This window comes from Lacerta agilis, chromosome 12, assembly GCF_009819535.1.
Source record: "Lacerta agilis isolate rLacAgi1 chromosome 12, rLacAgi1.pri, whole genome shotgun sequence".
NCBI classification, from domain to species: domain Eukaryota; kingdom Metazoa; phylum Chordata; class Lepidosauria; order Squamata; family Lacertidae; genus Lacerta; species Lacerta agilis.
Window position 1 is genome coordinate 4,090,747 of NC_046323.1, and position 16,381 is coordinate 4,107,127.

The window sequence follows — 16,381 nt, forward strand, 5'->3', positions numbered from 1 at the left end:
TTCGGCATGCTTTTTGCTCTGCCTGTTATCCAAATTCTCTAACTTATTCCTATCGGGGGGGGGGTAGGGTGCCAAAATAATATCATTTTGAATGAAATAAAACAACACAGTGGTGAGGAGAGTACTGTTTGCCTCACTCTAACCAACTGTGACAGCCTGCCTGAAGATCAGAGCAGGCAGCAATTGCACAGCTCACGCACGGAGGAGAGTCACTCAGCGCTATCTGGGTACCACAAGTTCTCTTCAAGCTCTTCTCTGCAGGAACTGCAGTGGACTTTCTTCACATTCCTTGGTTGATGTAGCTCCAGGTGTTGATTTCTGCCGCCTTCTGAACCATTCCCAAGAATTCTACCATCCCGCTGAGATCCAGAATGCCTCCTTTCAAACTGTAACCCCATAATATCATGTTAGAATTCTGCAAAAATGAAATCGTCAGAAACAATTGCATGCCCCCAAATTTTGGCAGTCTTATCAAAATGATTTTTAAAAAATAAAACAAAAAACCACATTATATTTAATGAATGTAGACATTTCATGTGTCATACAAACTCTAAATGATAGTATATTGGTAAGAAGCACAACATTCTGTTATACTGACCTTTCAGTATTCCTACATTAACTTAATACAAAACCTTTTACATAACAATTGTATTTTGTCTTATTTTAAAATATCAATCTAAGCAAACAGCAGCAGAGGTTTGAGTAAAACCTCTGGAGGTATACAGAGGAAAATTGTGGTTTTAAGCAACAGGGGTTTGAGTAAAGAAGGGACTAGGAGGCATGGGAATGGGGTTGAAGATTATCACAGGGGCATGAAAGGGCCTGAAGAACAGGAGGGGATGGTGGCTTTGTAACTGGGCAGAAGGTGAAAAAAGTGCTCATAGCTGCAATGTGTAGGAGGAGGAAGATGCAGGATGCCACCATGGGGTAATTTGTGTGCAAGAGGGGGTTGTACAAAAGAAGGAGGCAGGGGAGGCATGGAAATGGGGCTATGTGTGAAAACAGAGGTGCCGTGTTGGGTTGCAGAATAGGAGAAGAAGGGACTTCAGAAATGGGGTTTGAAAGTGATTTTGGTAGTTTCATGGGGTGGAGAGGGTAAGTTCTAGTGGGCTAATATGGGGGGAAAGGGGGAGCTTGGTGAGCAGAGTGAGCAAGGTCACAGCCCCTATATAATGCAACATGGTTGTCGTGGTTTTCCCAAGAGCTATAAAGCTGGCAAGAGGAAAGAGAAACTCAGCCATTTGCCTAATTCCTTGTGCAAAATTTAAGAAGACAATGTTGTGATAATTTGAAGAAGTGATTTAACTAGTAGCCCTCAAAGGCTGCTAATTCAAGTCTTGGTTCTCCTCCAGGGTGTACGTGAATTAAAACTGTCCAGTTTAGGGATGTATGGTGCTGCCTTCCACTATATCAGACTATTGTCTGTTTAACTCAGTATTGTCTGTTCTGAGTGGCAGCAGATCTTCCCATCAGTGACTACTGGAAATGCCAGGGATAAAACTTCAGTGTGCAAAGCAGAACCACTGAACTGTGTTCCCTTCATTCCCACAAGGCAGAACAGCCTACCAGCAATGTACTGTGACTTACCAGGTGTGTTTGGCAACTGCTGCTGGACTGCCATACATAGCTGGTGTGCTGTGTTGGGTTGTGTTGATTTAATATTTGTATTCTGCTTTCCCAACAACCAATGTTGAGCTCAAAGCGGCTCACAATAATCACAGAAGCATTAATGCAGCAACAAGTATTGCAATTGCTAGCAGTATTAGAAACTGAGATATAGGAGCTAATTGGCAGCTTAAAGGTAGGTTATGGGCGCAACAATAGAATGACTAGGTGTGCTTTTTTATAACAAGAATACAAAGCTGAAAATGAATGAACTGCAGCTAAAATATTATGTTCATTTTTCAAATGGTCTAGTCCTTCCCCTACCCGTTGTTGTTCAGTCGTTCAGTCGTGTCCGACTCTTCGTGACCCCATGGACCAGAGCACGCCAGGCACCCCTATCCTTCACTGCCTCCCGCAGTTTGGCCAAACTCATGTTAGTAGCTTCGAGAACACTGTCCAACCATCTCATCCTCTGTCGTCCCCTTCTCCTTGTGCCCTCCATCTTTCCCAACATCAGGGTCTTTTCCAGGGAGTCTTCTCTTCTCATGAGGTGGCCAAAGTACTGGAGCCTCAACTTCAGGATCTGTCCTTCTAGTGAGCACTCAGGGCTGTTTTCTTTGAGAATGGATAGGTTTGATCTTCTTGCAGTCCATGGGACTCTCAAGAGTCTCCTCCAGCACCATAATTCAAAAGCATCAATTCTTCGGCGATCAGCCTTCTTTATGGTCCAGCTCTCACTTCCGTACATTACTACTGGGAAAACCATAGCTTTAACTATACAGACCTTTGTCGGCAAGGTGATGTCTTTGCTTTTTAAGATGCTGTCTAGGTTTGTCATTGCTTTTCTCCCAAGAAGCAGGCGTCTTCTAATTTCATGACTGCTGTCACCATCTGCAGTGATCATGGAACCCAAGAAAGTGAAATCTCTCACTGCCTCCATTTCTTCCCCTTCTATTTGCCAGGAGGTGATGGGACCAGTGGCCATGATCTTAGTTTTTTTGATGTTGAGCTTCAGACCATATTTTGCGCTCTCTTCTTTCACCCTCATTAAAAGGTTCTTTAATTCTTCCCCTACCCACCCCCCTAGTATTCTTAAGAGGGTCTCATCTCCAGTCTTCAGAGAGTAGCTGGAAGTGGGGAGGCAGAAAAAGGTCCTCCTTTCCTTCTACTCTGCAGTTTTAATCTGAAATCTTAGGCCCAGTACTGCACCCAGAGCTCAGAAACTGCTCGTGCTAATGAAATTCCCTGTCGTAAAATGCGCCCAGAACAATGGGAGTTTCGAACACGGATTGCTAAAATATCAAATGTAATAGCATATAAAACTAAAAACAACAACCAGTTCATCAAAACAATTGATACAATTCAATATAGTCATAGTAATTCATAGTATTGCCAGTATTATGTTTGGGATGCTTGGCTTTATAACTGGAAACAGACAGTAAAGATTAAGCAAGCTGTTGCAAACTGAGGAAGAAAAAGTAAATTCCCCAAGAATATTTGCATTTCCTAAAAGATTGTCATTCTAACCAGCAACATACCATATGTGTATCATTTCTGCAATCAGAGTACGAGGAGAGCTACACCATCACACCAGTCAGCAAAGCAGCATACAAGTCTTCCGAGCCTGTAAAATACCTATTCACTCCCCTGCAAACAGAATTTTTCCGATGGAGCAACAATAGGAATCATCATGCAAAGTGAGACATAGAAGGAATGCATAAACGTCTGAAGGTCAGTTCTCTTTTACACTCCTTTCCTTTCTCGGAATAAATGTCAAGAGTCTGTTTCTCATTTTAGTTTGGGAAGTACAATAATCTATCTGAACTGGAGATCTCTTTAGGTGTAGATATGCTCAAACGTGCATGCCAAAATAGCTTCTTTAGGTTAAAATATAGGACTCGTTTTGCTGTAAAGATGCTAAGAAACGCTAAAATAAAATAAAGAGGTAGATTGGTTTTATCACTGCAATACAATCTGATAGTATTGCAGTGATAAAACCAATCAATTTTTGTATAATACTTGTTCATTGTGTACACTTCTGCACTTACTAAGGCCAACATGCAATATAGACTTGCAGTCAGACCAGTCCTATGGTTTGTTATCCTAAGGCACAGCAGTGGTTCGTTTCTGATGGTAACCCTACAGCAAGGTCAACAGCACACTAACTGCAAGAGTGTCCACAACAATAACAGACTTCCAGAGTATTATGCTGTCTTAGTTCTCTGGGTCACCTTGGGCCAACCCCCCCCCCACCTTTCTCTTTTTCTTTCTTTCTTTCTCTTTCTCCCTCTTCCTCTCAGCTTAACCTACCTCACAGGGTTGTTGTGATGGCCAAATGGGGAGCATAAGAATCAAATACCATGTATGAATCATGCATGTCCCCTTAAACTTCTTGGCATAGCTAAGTAGTTCTCAAGGGTTTAAAATATGAGATACCTTGAGGGATATAAAACCAACAAAACTTGTTTTTCTTTTTAAAGACTCAGGGATCCCACTGACTGCAGAACTTCCATTTGCTGAAAAGGCTGGAGTTTGTTGTAGCTTAGATGGCTTAATACTTTAAGTGGCTGAGTAGATGTGCTGTATGCAGCACAAGCTGCACATTTCATTGGAAAGAAGAAAAAGCCAGAGCTGTATATTATCTTGCTGCTATAGGCAAGATGGCCTGACCTCTTGAAACAGATGTTATTTATGCATTTGTTGCAGGCACTAAATAACTATAATAACAAATATTGTGCAGAGGGGGGAAATGCAACCACCAATGACTCAGGATTATAAAAAGGAGCCTTCGTTTATTTAAAGGAAGTTTTAAGGAATAGGTTTTAAGGAAGTTTCAAATCACATCAGTTGTAAAGTCTGGAAACAGCCAAATCCTTTAATTCCATGCACTGCGTCCACATATCCACTTGATTACGTGCTCCTAAATTTTCTGTACTACTCCTGACGCAGGGCCTTAACAAAGCACAACTTTTATTCTAAGAAATGTGATTACACTAGTAGATTGCAAAACAAATCTGGGGTGGGGCAGGAGTTGAAATCAACTCTGAAACAACAACAATGAAAAGGGAGGGGGGTACTGTAGAGTCACCAAAGTCCAATGGACTGCAATCAGGCACATTGGGAAATCGGGTTCTACCATGAGTAAGAGCACGTGTTGCGATCGGGACCTGGCAAGACACATTCCCTCCCTGTGGGGGTGGGGCCGGTAGCCGGCCTTAGTAGCTAATGGTCAGTTAGGAGTTGCTGGGCAAAAAGTAATGTTGCAACTTGTGATGGACAGCTTAGCGTCCTATTTAAGCCTCCGCACGTGGGTGTTCCTTTCTCTTGGCTTCGGCTGCTGATCACCCGTCCCGCCCCCCCCTTTTTTCTTAGGCCTCTGCGTTGACTTTGCTCTGCCTGTCATGGGGTCGTCTGCTTTGCAGGGGCCCAGTAGGAATTTGTCCATCTGGCCGATTGGCTGTGCCTTATGGTTTTGCCTACTGCAGTAGCAACTTGTCACAACTTGTAAGGTTGGCGGTTAGGCATTGGTTCCTGTGTGGATTGCTGGATTGGGCGCTGCCCATCCAGAATCAGGTTGATGCTGGGAATTCTGTTAAAGGAATCCGGCGACTCTTATGCTTTGTCCGATGCCCCCGGTAGGGGTTAGGGCCATAAGCCGAGTCCCCGGGACCATTGAGGAAGAGGGACGCGTTGCTGCCCCCCCGTCCTTAACTCTCCTCAGTCGCATTCTCCCAATCGCTGGTTTTAGGCCAGCCTCTGTCCCGGTGTGACAGTAGTCTGAACCAATGCCTACGCAACCACTCACCGAATTTGTATTTAAATAAAGTTGTGGCCCTAAATTATTTGCCAAAAACCCAAACCAAAAATCTGTCTCCTGTGTCAAGTCAATGGGGGGTGGATTGAGGTCCTCGATACGCAAAACTTTGCTCGAGGAAACTTTGTGAGTGACACTATGCCCTGATTGCTGTAGGGCTGAGCTACAGATTGTACTACCTGCCCAGGCCACACACTCTTTCCTCTTTCCATCTCTCTCTGCTCTGTCAGCAATGTGACAACATCTGCTAAGTGTGAGCTTCATGTGTGGAATAAGGGTTAAGATTTAATTTTGATAGAGGCCTTTGTAATTTCCCTTTGTTCTCTTCTTATTTCCTTCCTTTCCTTTTTCTTGCTTTTTGCTTTCCAGATTAGTGTGATTTTTAATTCATTTTATGTTGAAAACTTTTAATAAAAATCTATTTTAAAAAAAGACTGCATTTTAAGCAAGAATCAAGTACTGTATGTCTTTCTAACTGAATTAACATTTTAAGCATGCTGGAACAAAGTTGCTTTATCTGTTACTCTTCCACAAGTATTCTGAGTGAGTAAATGCTGTTTTGCCTTTTACAAGACTTTGTGTGATTGTTATTTTAAGGGGGGTCGAAAAGGGGGAACTACCAGAAAAATCCAGACTGTCTTAAAGCATTCAGGATTACTTAAACTAAAAGGTTAAAACTAGCCAATCTAAGCTTCCTTTTAGCCTGCAAAGGGATGTACTCTGCTGAACTCTGAGGTAATAATAAATATATCCTCTCCTGGCATCTGTTCACATCCCAACAAAAAAGGATGTCCTTTCGGAGTAGTTGAGGCAACCCAGTCAAATGGGTGGGGTGCAAATATTAAAATTATTATTATTCATAGTCCTGTATCAGATACAAATGAAAATCTTAAGTCACAGTGGATTGTACCGAAGGGGCTAGAATAGTTGGGGCTGTAACCCTTTCTGAGCTGAGATCAAAGACCACCAGTTCATTTTGTAGTTTTGATCAAATGCCCCCCTCCCACTGCCTTCAGTTCCCCACCTCCACTACCTTAGGGACCTGCCTCACAGGGTCACGAAAAGGATAAGCACAAGAAAAGGTTGCAAAGGTCTTTTCACCTTGCATGTGACATATACATATAATTAACAGTAGCATAGCCAATGTTCATAACAGTGTATGTGTGTGCATGTAAGACTTGTGCGGTGGAGGGGACCAGAACTAGCTTGTCTCTTTAACACACGTGTTGCTTAGATCCTTGCCGAATACTTTGCAACATTATTGTCCAGGAGTACATATTTATTTTAGCTTTTTTTCAAATATAAGTAGTAATAATCCTGAAACAGTTCAATATATATTACTAAAGCAATCCAATTAGCTGGCAAAATGCACTGAGGGAGATGTTTGCCACATCTAACCAAAGAGTCATTGTGAGCAATTGCTGAACCATTCACTTATTTTTGCAGCTTCTGATCTGGCTTACTGTACTGGCCCTGCCCTGATTCTGGGTCACTAGATACTACACTTGATCTTAGCCAAAAGGCCGAGAAATAACTAGCAATAACTGCTTTTTTCCCCTCCGTAAGCCTCATGTATGGTGACTCTGTGACGTGAGACATTTGTCCCCAGGATTGCAGCAACATCCTGAGTCATGGATCCCCCACATCTTGGCCTCCTTCCTACGTTGCAGTCATTTAACAAGTGTCAATGCACAATCAGGGTTGTGTTTCAGCCCTTATTTCTCATGCAGAGGAGCTGGATTTCTGGTTGAATTCCCAGTTGCTTGCATTTGGATTTGGTTGTGGCATCGCTACAGAAAACAAATGCCCTCTTTTTGGACGGAAAGTTAATTCCTAGGATGACTGCTGCCAGAGGGATGCCTGCAAACAAAGAGGGAGAGGTGAAGGTTAACCTTGCCCTGTCAAGCTGGCACACACCCCAGTGGTTGCTCAGCATTCTCCAGTGATCACCATAGGAAAGCAAACAGGAGCTGCCATGTCGTCAGTGCGAGGCAGCTGTAAACCATCTCGCAAAGGACGGACAGTGCAAGGAGAGAATAAAACCTGCCTGGAAGCTTCAGCTAGCCAGAACTGGATTCACTTTACATTAAGATCAATGTGTGCAGCAAGTAAAGGTGACATCCGTGACACAGACCAGGACACACAGCAGAGGGGTTCTCCTCTGCCTCCTCTTCAGCAGTTTCCTCCAATGGAATCCATATTTTGCTTTTTAAGCTCCCCCAGGTTCTTCAGAGCAATTTCAAGGTGTCTTAGAGATGTCCAAATTTCTTTGCATGTCACCTCATTTCTGATAGATGTGGTGATGTGCAAGTTAAGATCTCCTGAGAATGCCAGAGCATGTTTGAAAGCACCACTGAATTTCGGTGATGTCCATCTTATAATATGCTGTCACTTGTTTAGCTCATATTCACCCATCGTTTTGTGAAAACTGAGCAACGTGGTAAATGATTATCTTGTATTCCTTACATAATTTCAATGCACTGCAAGGTTAAAAACTCAGGAAACATTATAAACTCAGTTCATAAGATAAAGTGGGGAATTGTGTTATTGTGTTGTTTTTTTAAACCCAACACAGATTTGACATCAAATCTGTTGCCCACTCTTAGGTCAGCAAGAGTAGATTTGTCTACTAAGGCAAGGTTTCTCAACCTGCTGCTGTTCTTACCCCAACCAGAAGGCTCAAGTAGTTGCATATTTATTCACCCCCCATAATTTGATCTAAAGAAAAGAATGACAAGAAACACTGAGTGAAGCCTGGATGGCACAGGGGCCTGGGGTCCATAAAGCTCATTTGCTGACCTTGGACCAGTCACTATCCCTCTGTCTGACGCAGCTCACGTGGTTGCTATGAGAATAAAATGTGGGGGAGGGGGCGCTCCAAGTGCCTTGGAGGAAGGGTGGAATAAAAATGTAATAAAATAATGAAAACCACATTCCTAACAGAGAATCCATTAAATGAAAAGTAGAAAGCCCGCCTCCTCAGCCAGTTGGAAAACCTCTATTCTGCAAAAGTGGATTTAAACTGCAGAAAACAGAGCTTTTCTAAAGTGGTTTGTATTGGACGCATCACAAGAACAATAACCACAAAATATGCTCCACTGTAAATGCTTCCAAATCATCAAATTTCTTACTTCAACAATAAAGCTTTGGAGGGCGGAATTGTTTTAAATCAAAAGCGGGTAGAACAAAGTGAATATAAGATTTGGTATTTAAATAGCTATGCAAAATGATAGATCTCAGCCCTTTGAATATCATCTAGGCCAGGGTGGAGTTAAAATGCCAGGCCAGGCAGCCAATTTTGTCCTTGTCCTTTTCATATGCTTCTTTGCAGTTTCCTTGTGGATCCTATTACTTGGTCCGCATTCTACACTTTGTCTCGCCTAGCTTATTTCCAGGGTGGGTGTCAGCCATGGGAAAGGCTACTGAAGGAAATAAGAGGAGTTAGAAGTCTCTGCTACAGCAGCCTGGAAAAGACAGAACAGGGAGGGAGGGGGTGGATTAAGTTTACAAAGATGGCAGTTGGCCAACTTGATGCTAAAACCCTGGGCATTTTGAGTAGATCAAGAGGTATACAAAAGACCTTGAAAAAATGTTTTAAAAATGTGAGTGGTAGAAATGTTTACAAATACATTGGGTGGACTTAGTTCTCATCGAAATCAGTGTGATAGTCATGGCATGAGCATGAGAAGAACCTTCCCGGTGGCCCATCCAGCCCCGCATCCTCACTGTAGCTGACCATTAGCCTGTGGGAAACCTGCAAGCAGGATTTGAGCACAGATCCTGCAGTTTCCACTGTGGAGGCAGAGCATAACCATGGTGGTTAGTAGCCATCAATAACCCTCTCCTCCAGGAATTTGTCGAATCCTTTTAAAGCCCTTGATCATTTTGGTTGCCCTTTTCTGAACCTTTTCCAACTCCATAATAACCTTTTTGAGAATTTTTCAATTGATTTAAACAAGATCAAAGTTCATCTAATTAGTTGGATCTAACCCAATGAAAGTAACTATTCTCCTCCTTTTTCAGTGGCAAAGGCCTTTTGAACTGTCTGGCCTCTTTCCCTCCCCGTTTTTATCCTTCTGAAAACCCATGCATGTCAAAGCTACCTCAGTGCTGCTTTTATTGATACTCCACCTTTCCATATATGCTCAAGGTGATTTACTGGTTTCTAGCCAGCGTAGACAGTACTGGGTTACATGAACAGATAGGAAGCTGTTTTCTACCAAGTCAGACTATGTTCCATTTCACAGAGTAGCTCAGTTCGCATTGGAAACCTCTCACTGAACACAAAGCAAGTTTTGGATTATTTGGCTCTTTTGCAATGCATTCAGGAAGCTCATGTTGTATATCTTAACTTTCTGTCTTTGTCCACTCCATCCTTCTTCCTGTTGCCAGGAAAATGAACATGCATGTTGAGGACAGAGAATCTTTTTTCCTTTCGTTTTCTTCAATGTCATTGATTCAGACATCACTGCAAATGTGCGGGAGCTACTTCTCCATGGCATCCAGAAACATTTGAAGGAATCACTTCTGGGGAGTCAGTGATAGGGGTCTTTCAGTCATATCAGAGAAGCATAAAATATGGAAAAGTCGTCCTGATTTCTCTGCCATCACCTATAAATTGATCCTGTGTCAATCAAGGTAGGGGAAAGCTGTCATAGCCTCACCCACCTCATTGCAGAGGCCAAGATCATACTTACAACTAAAAACAGCATGTCTTGAAGTCTATGCTGAATTTTTCCTCTATGCAACTCTGCAGTGTAGTATGAATATTAAGTACATTATTCAGTGTTTCCACAGTATTCTTTTGAATATCTGACCCAGCTTTCAGGGAACTCAGTGACCCGTGAGATATTTGCAATGAATTCCTTGTGAATGGTTTTGAAACATTATCTGTAAAAGAGGCCCGCAAGTGTAAAACACAGCTAGGTGAATAATTAGTAACATAATATTTATCTGGCAAGTTTCACCTTTTTGGTGCTTGAGAACTGATTGAGACCAGATCGCAGACTTCTCCAATGTATTCGTTATTTTAAGTTATTTGCAGAATCAGCAAATAATTTTTGGTTTGCGGATCACTCGTGAATTGGGGAAGTTCATAATTCACATTGCGTTGCCTACCATGGGATTTAGGCAAGTCCTGTTTCTGGTTCTAGCCTGGCAGACATGCACAACAAGCCAACCCACCCTACACAAATGGCCACTTCTGTGAGTACTGCTTGATTGTTCCTGCATGTGTTTTACTGGCGTTAGTAACAAACATAAGAGACTCATAAATATGGCTAGAGTGCAATTTTCTTATAAATTTTCTTATAAATTTGCATATTTTCTTGTGACAGTTATACATTAGAAGAGGTCACAGGCAGATCCACTATGAAACTAACAAAGCTTAAGTTTGAGGGCCTCTAATCCCGGACGGGCCCCAGAAGCAATTTTAGTCCACATTGTTTAAAATTTTTGGGTCTGGTATACCAAATTTGAGTCACATGATTCAAATTGGTTAATTTTTTGCTGTATATATTTCAACAATCCCAAAGTTTGAGAGTCAGTAGCACAGACATTGTAAAGGTGTAGCGATCTGTTGTGGAAGATGCTAGAGGTTACCCAGACCTCATTGCTGGTTGTGAAGGGACCCCCATAACAGTTCAAGCTTCAAGGCCCCCCCAAATGGATGAGGTGTCCCAGAGCACTAAGAAACCTAAGAATACAGGAGACCACCTCTCTAGACCAGTGGTTCTCAAACGTTTTCCTCTGGGCCATACTTTCAGAATAATTTACTTTTATTGATTTTTATTGATAAGAAATACATTGGAAAAGGAAAAGAAACAACTCCTAGCAGTGCTTGATTTATCACATAGAACACAACTACTTTTATAATATGATCATGGGACATCCAGAAAGTATAAAACAAGGCAGTTACATAAGACAGGAATCACTCCCAAAATATAATGATAAACAATCCTCTTACATATGTACCTTAAATACGTATACCAACTCAATGAGAGGTGTGAGCTTGATTTTGCTGTGTAATCTCATTATATTAGGTTTAATTTGAGACAAAGTAATCTCTTCATCAACACAAAGAAGTCTTTCTCATACTGCTGAGTTCAACTGCTGCCCATAATGTGTTTTACTGTTGCTTGAAATTGTTTTAATGTACTTTTATTATTGTAAGCTACCCTGGACTCTTTTAGGGGAGTTATAAATTTGAATAGATAAGTAATTAAATATCATTCCAATTAGACTGAGATTATTCCCAGACTGAATTTTCTCAAGGTTTGACTCTAGGGCAGAATTTGCTTTGAGGGGATTCAAAGCTCTTATCCAATGACAAGAAGATACCTCTCATGGCCAGGGTGGAGGGGAGCGTCACTTTTGTCAAGCAGGGATTACACAGTGCAAACTGTCCCTTTCTCTTGCCAAAGGTTTCACATATGCAAGTTTAAAGTTTGTCAGCAGTGGGATCTGCAAACACCCCCAATACCCAGGAAATTATTGACCTCCAAGAAGAAGGTGTGCAGGATCTGCTGGCTGACAGTTGTCACTTTGCACCAGGTGGGTGTTTTCATCCTTTTTTATGTGACCTAAAAGATTGCCACCTGCCAAGCTTTGATTTGCCCCTTTATTGCAACAATTTCAACCATGAGCTTTTGGGTGCATGCGCAGTTATTTATCAAGGGAATTGCGTGGGGAGAATGTCATTGTTTCAACTCCCCACCTCCACCACAGTTTTAATTGAAATCACAAACACCAATGATTGGAACAAAATAGAAAATTCTTTCCAGTAGCACCTTAGAGACCAACTGAGTTTGTTCTTGGTATGAGCTTTCGTGTGCATGCACACTTCTTCAGATGCACACGAAAGCTCATACCAAGAACAAACTCAGTTGGTCTCTAAGGTGCTACTGGAAAGAATTTTCTATTTTGTTTCGACTATGGCAGACCAACACGGCTACCCACCTGTAACTGGAACCAATGATTGGGTTTTAAACCCAACAGGTCAGGAATTTGGCCTGCAGACTTTTATGAAGAGATGGATGCCTTTCAGTATAATCTCTACAGTACTTCATAGTAGGTTTATGGTGGTCTCAGAAGCCAGCTTCGTATTTTCGTGATCCAAATGGTACTTCAAATACTATGGAATGGAGTAATAATTGTTGTCGTTCTTAAATCCATTTTGTCTCCACATTTTCTCAAAATTTGGATCTTTGAGTGTAGTGTGGTGATAATTGAAATAATAGAAAACTCTCTCAACATTTTTTTTAACATTGTGTGTATGATATGATGCAACTAATATTTGTGGCCAAACAATATCTGCAAGTCTTTCACAATGTAGCAGCTGAGATGATTATGCTGAGTTTCAGTAAATGGAAGCTTTGGAAATTGTGGTTCCCCACGAGTGGGATCTGGGGCAATTAGACTGGGCACATGTTGGGCAACAATCTGAAATGTGATCATGCATCACTTCTGTATGCCAATACCATTTTTTTAAAAAAAAAATATAATGGCTTCTTACAGGTCCTCCGTTCAGTGTTATTCTTTACCAACTATATTTGATCTTGGATGACAACTCCCATCAACCCAGCCAGTAAAGGTTATCTTTGTAGTTACTTCCATGTTGATTTGCAGATTGTGTGGTACTGCTTCTGCTTTGCATAGCCCAGTTAGAAGAATTTATAGGTTTGATGCATGAAGGAACTTTTCAGTAAAATGTTAATTATAATAAGTAAGTGCTCTCTCCCTAACTTTGACTAACCTCTGCTTTTTTCTTCTACCAGTTCATTCCCATCTCATTTTGCTGCCCATGTAAACCCAGCCCCAGATTCTATGCAATTTCAACACTTTCTCTCAGTGGTAGTAGACCCGGGTTGCTCTTGGTTAACTAGTCAGAACATCCTGGGGCACAGTGCCTCTTGCTGACATGGAAAGAGCGCAGTCATCCTGGGTCAAAATTAACAGGCTGGTTTGTGCCGAGCAGAATTCTGTGCAATCACCATTCTGCTGCACCTGGCTACAATTTGTGCTAGCTCAACAAACTTCCTGCAGATAAAGATGCCTAAAAGCATTCTGAGACTGAGATATGAAGCATTTAACGAAGTAGGTCTCATTTAACTCACTGTGACTTTTTTCTGAGGAAACTGGCTATTAGGTCCTGAGGTTCAAACAAGCCCAAAGGATAAGAAAATGAACTTCCTATTTGTGTGCAGCCTTGTGGAACAAAAATAAAATACGGAATTAAAAACTAAGTAAGCCAATGGGGTTTGCATGAATTGGTTTGGTGACACTTAGCCCTTTCCTTGGGAAACTACTGGACAAAAACAAAGCTCCTTTAGGAAGTTTTGAATTAATCTAAATCTTATTTATGTATTCTGTTCTTGGAAATGAGAAAGAGACTAAGCAGAAACAGCATGCCTATTTGTAAATATGAGTTTAAAAGGGACTGTTTTCAACAAAAGCAGTGCCTAGTTTATGACCGAATCGTTGTATCTAAAACTGAGTTCCCAGCATTGTTTCTCCTCTTTAATATTGGCTGCTACTCTTGAATTAAAGGGGAATTATGCAATTTCCCCTCCCAATCCCATCCCTGCATCCCGATTCCTGACCCTTGCCCATGCACGCATCTTCTGATGCTTAGAGCCATCTCTTGATCCAAAATCTAATGATGCATTTAGCATATGGACAAAAGTATTGACTGTGGTACGGAGATTGTAATTTCACACGCACACGTACAAGGAGGAAAAAACATTAGAAGGAAATCTGAAAATGAGAGAACACAAAGATTTACAAAATAAGCCAACAAAGGAAGACCGTGCCACACAACTTCAAAGGCGATTGCAAATCCATTTTTAAACTTAATTATGTAATAATTTTCTTTCTCTCCCCCATCCCCCCCCCAAAGCAAGATATAGTTGTGAAGTTCAGATTTAACGCAGAGAATGTTGTTTGTTAAACTGGAAACCAAGTGACAGGCCACTTATAATGGGAGGCCTGTTTCCGATCCTTTTGAGTGAAATATGGTCATTATTTGTTGAGTGTCAGTTTCGGTTAACTTTATTTAGTTTCAGGGAAGGAAGGCAGTGCCTTACTTTAGCAGAAGTAAAAGTTTTGGAATCTTCTTGTTCAGAATTCTACTTTTGATCTAAATTATATGCCTGCAGGATTGACCAATCATCTCCCCCCACCCCCGTGCTTAAAGAAATGCCATATTGCTTTGTATACAGAAAGTGGTTTTGCTTTCGAGTATCACGTGCTGTTAATTACGACCTAGATTCTACTAGCTTTACCCATGCAATTAGTAGCTTTTGGCATGGAACTCGGATCTTCTGAAATTCATCAATGTGTTTCCAGAGAGAGGCACTGCTGAACATGTGGCAGTGGGATTGCATGGTGGGTTTTATTTTGGTCTATCGAGCCATATACCAAATGCTGAATTTCACAGTTACCTTCCTCAAAACGGGGGATTATTACAGTTGCAGTAAAAATTACATTCTTTAGAATGAAAGAATAGTAATATGAGGAGTGATTAGCAATGCCTCAGCATTTGAACTTGATTACTGGGAGGATACCAGCACCTCTACCTGCCGCTGCCCCCGCATGAAAGGCAGGAAAAATAGATTATTTTAAAACTTTTCAGGTTGATACTTGAATGCTGGGTGTGTTTCAGATTATACACCAAGAACTTAATCACATCTCCATCATGGGTTGTGAAAACTAAAGAGATCCTGGTAGAATTCCAGGAAGTTTCTTCTCCGCCAACAACCGAAGCCAAAGCCATTCACATGCGTTCGTGCTGAACTATTGCTCCGGAGCTGAGCAGTTCCTCTAGGGCATCATCCTTGTACCCCAGAGTATCCTTCAGAACATCCAACGTGTGCTGACCAACGAGAGGAGGAGGCTTGGGCTCAGACACTTCAAACTGGCTGTACCTTACGGCTGGACCTGTCAGAAACGAGAAAAAAGAAAATTGGAAGTTAATAATGGTCATGGTTAGTTTTGTAAAGAATGCCATCCTGTACTGCTATAAACATAGAAGATACCCCCCAACCTCACAAATTCTTGTTTGTTGAGAATGCTTTTCTCTTGACAAGATTTTCATGTGATTTGCATGGGTGAAACAACCAACACAAGTCAAAAGCCAGAGATTTCACATTGCCCTTCATTATTTCAAAAGATGCTAAAAAAATAAAAAAATAAAAGGTGCTGTTTTCAGGAGCTGTTGCATGATGAGACACTGAGTGATGTAGATGAGGGTTTGCATCAATCCAAAGAGGACAGAAGCAGTGGGAAGCTGAAACCACCAATCACAAAGTATGCTGCTTGGCCGGCAGTTTCAACCAAACCAGCTATTATAAACACAACTTGAAAAATAGCAAACCTGCCTCTGTTTTTCTGGCAGAACATATAAATAAGCCTTTTGAAGACAGCAATTTCTTAAGCAGGAGTCTGGTAAACAATGCTTCTTGTTCATATGGATCAGTGCACAAAAATCTCGCTCTAAGCCAGACTCGTGAACTTGTGGAGCCACTTCATCAGTGCTTCAGAGATAGTTGATATGTCTTCATTCCAACCAGCTATTTCCATTGAAGTTCAGAAAAGGAATTAAATCACACGAGTGCTGCGTGTGTTTTCACTGTTAAATGAAAAGCAGGCCTTGGTGACCACTTACTGAAATGCCCATATCCCTCTTCTGTATTTGCAATACTGATACATATCATACAAATTGCATTTCTTTTTATCAGCCCCCACAGAATATTTAAATCAGTCTAGGGATTTAGCAAACGAGGGCTGCTAACAAAGTTGTTCAGTCCTGGCTATGTGGCTGTGGAAATATTTTTTTCAGGTTTTTATGTTTACAATTCCACTTCCATTATTCCAGCATGAGTTCCAGAAGGACATTTTGTACACATATTATAAATCAGATTTGGTAAATGAAAAGGGGCTGTGCCTGTTCACAGATTCAGAGCA

General features: G+C 41.4%; 1 protein-coding gene across 5 annotated transcripts in view; it reads right to left on the minus strand.

Annotated features, from left to right (window-relative positions):
• Positions 1 to 14,451: 14,451 nt before the first annotated feature.
• SUGCT (succinyl-CoA:glutarate-CoA transferase) overlaps positions 14,452 to 16,381 on the minus strand; it is a 282,845-nt gene continuing 280,915 nt past the window's right edge. For all 5 annotated transcript variants that reach the window (XM_033165080.1, XM_033165078.1, XM_033165081.1 and 2 more), the window contains one exon: positions 14,452 to 15,355. In XM_033165080.1, the coding sequence (XP_033020971.1) occupies positions 15,192 to 15,355 (164 nt within the window). In that variant the 3' untranslated portion in view covers positions 14,452 to 15,191. The remainder of the gene's footprint in view (positions 15,356 to 16,381) is intronic.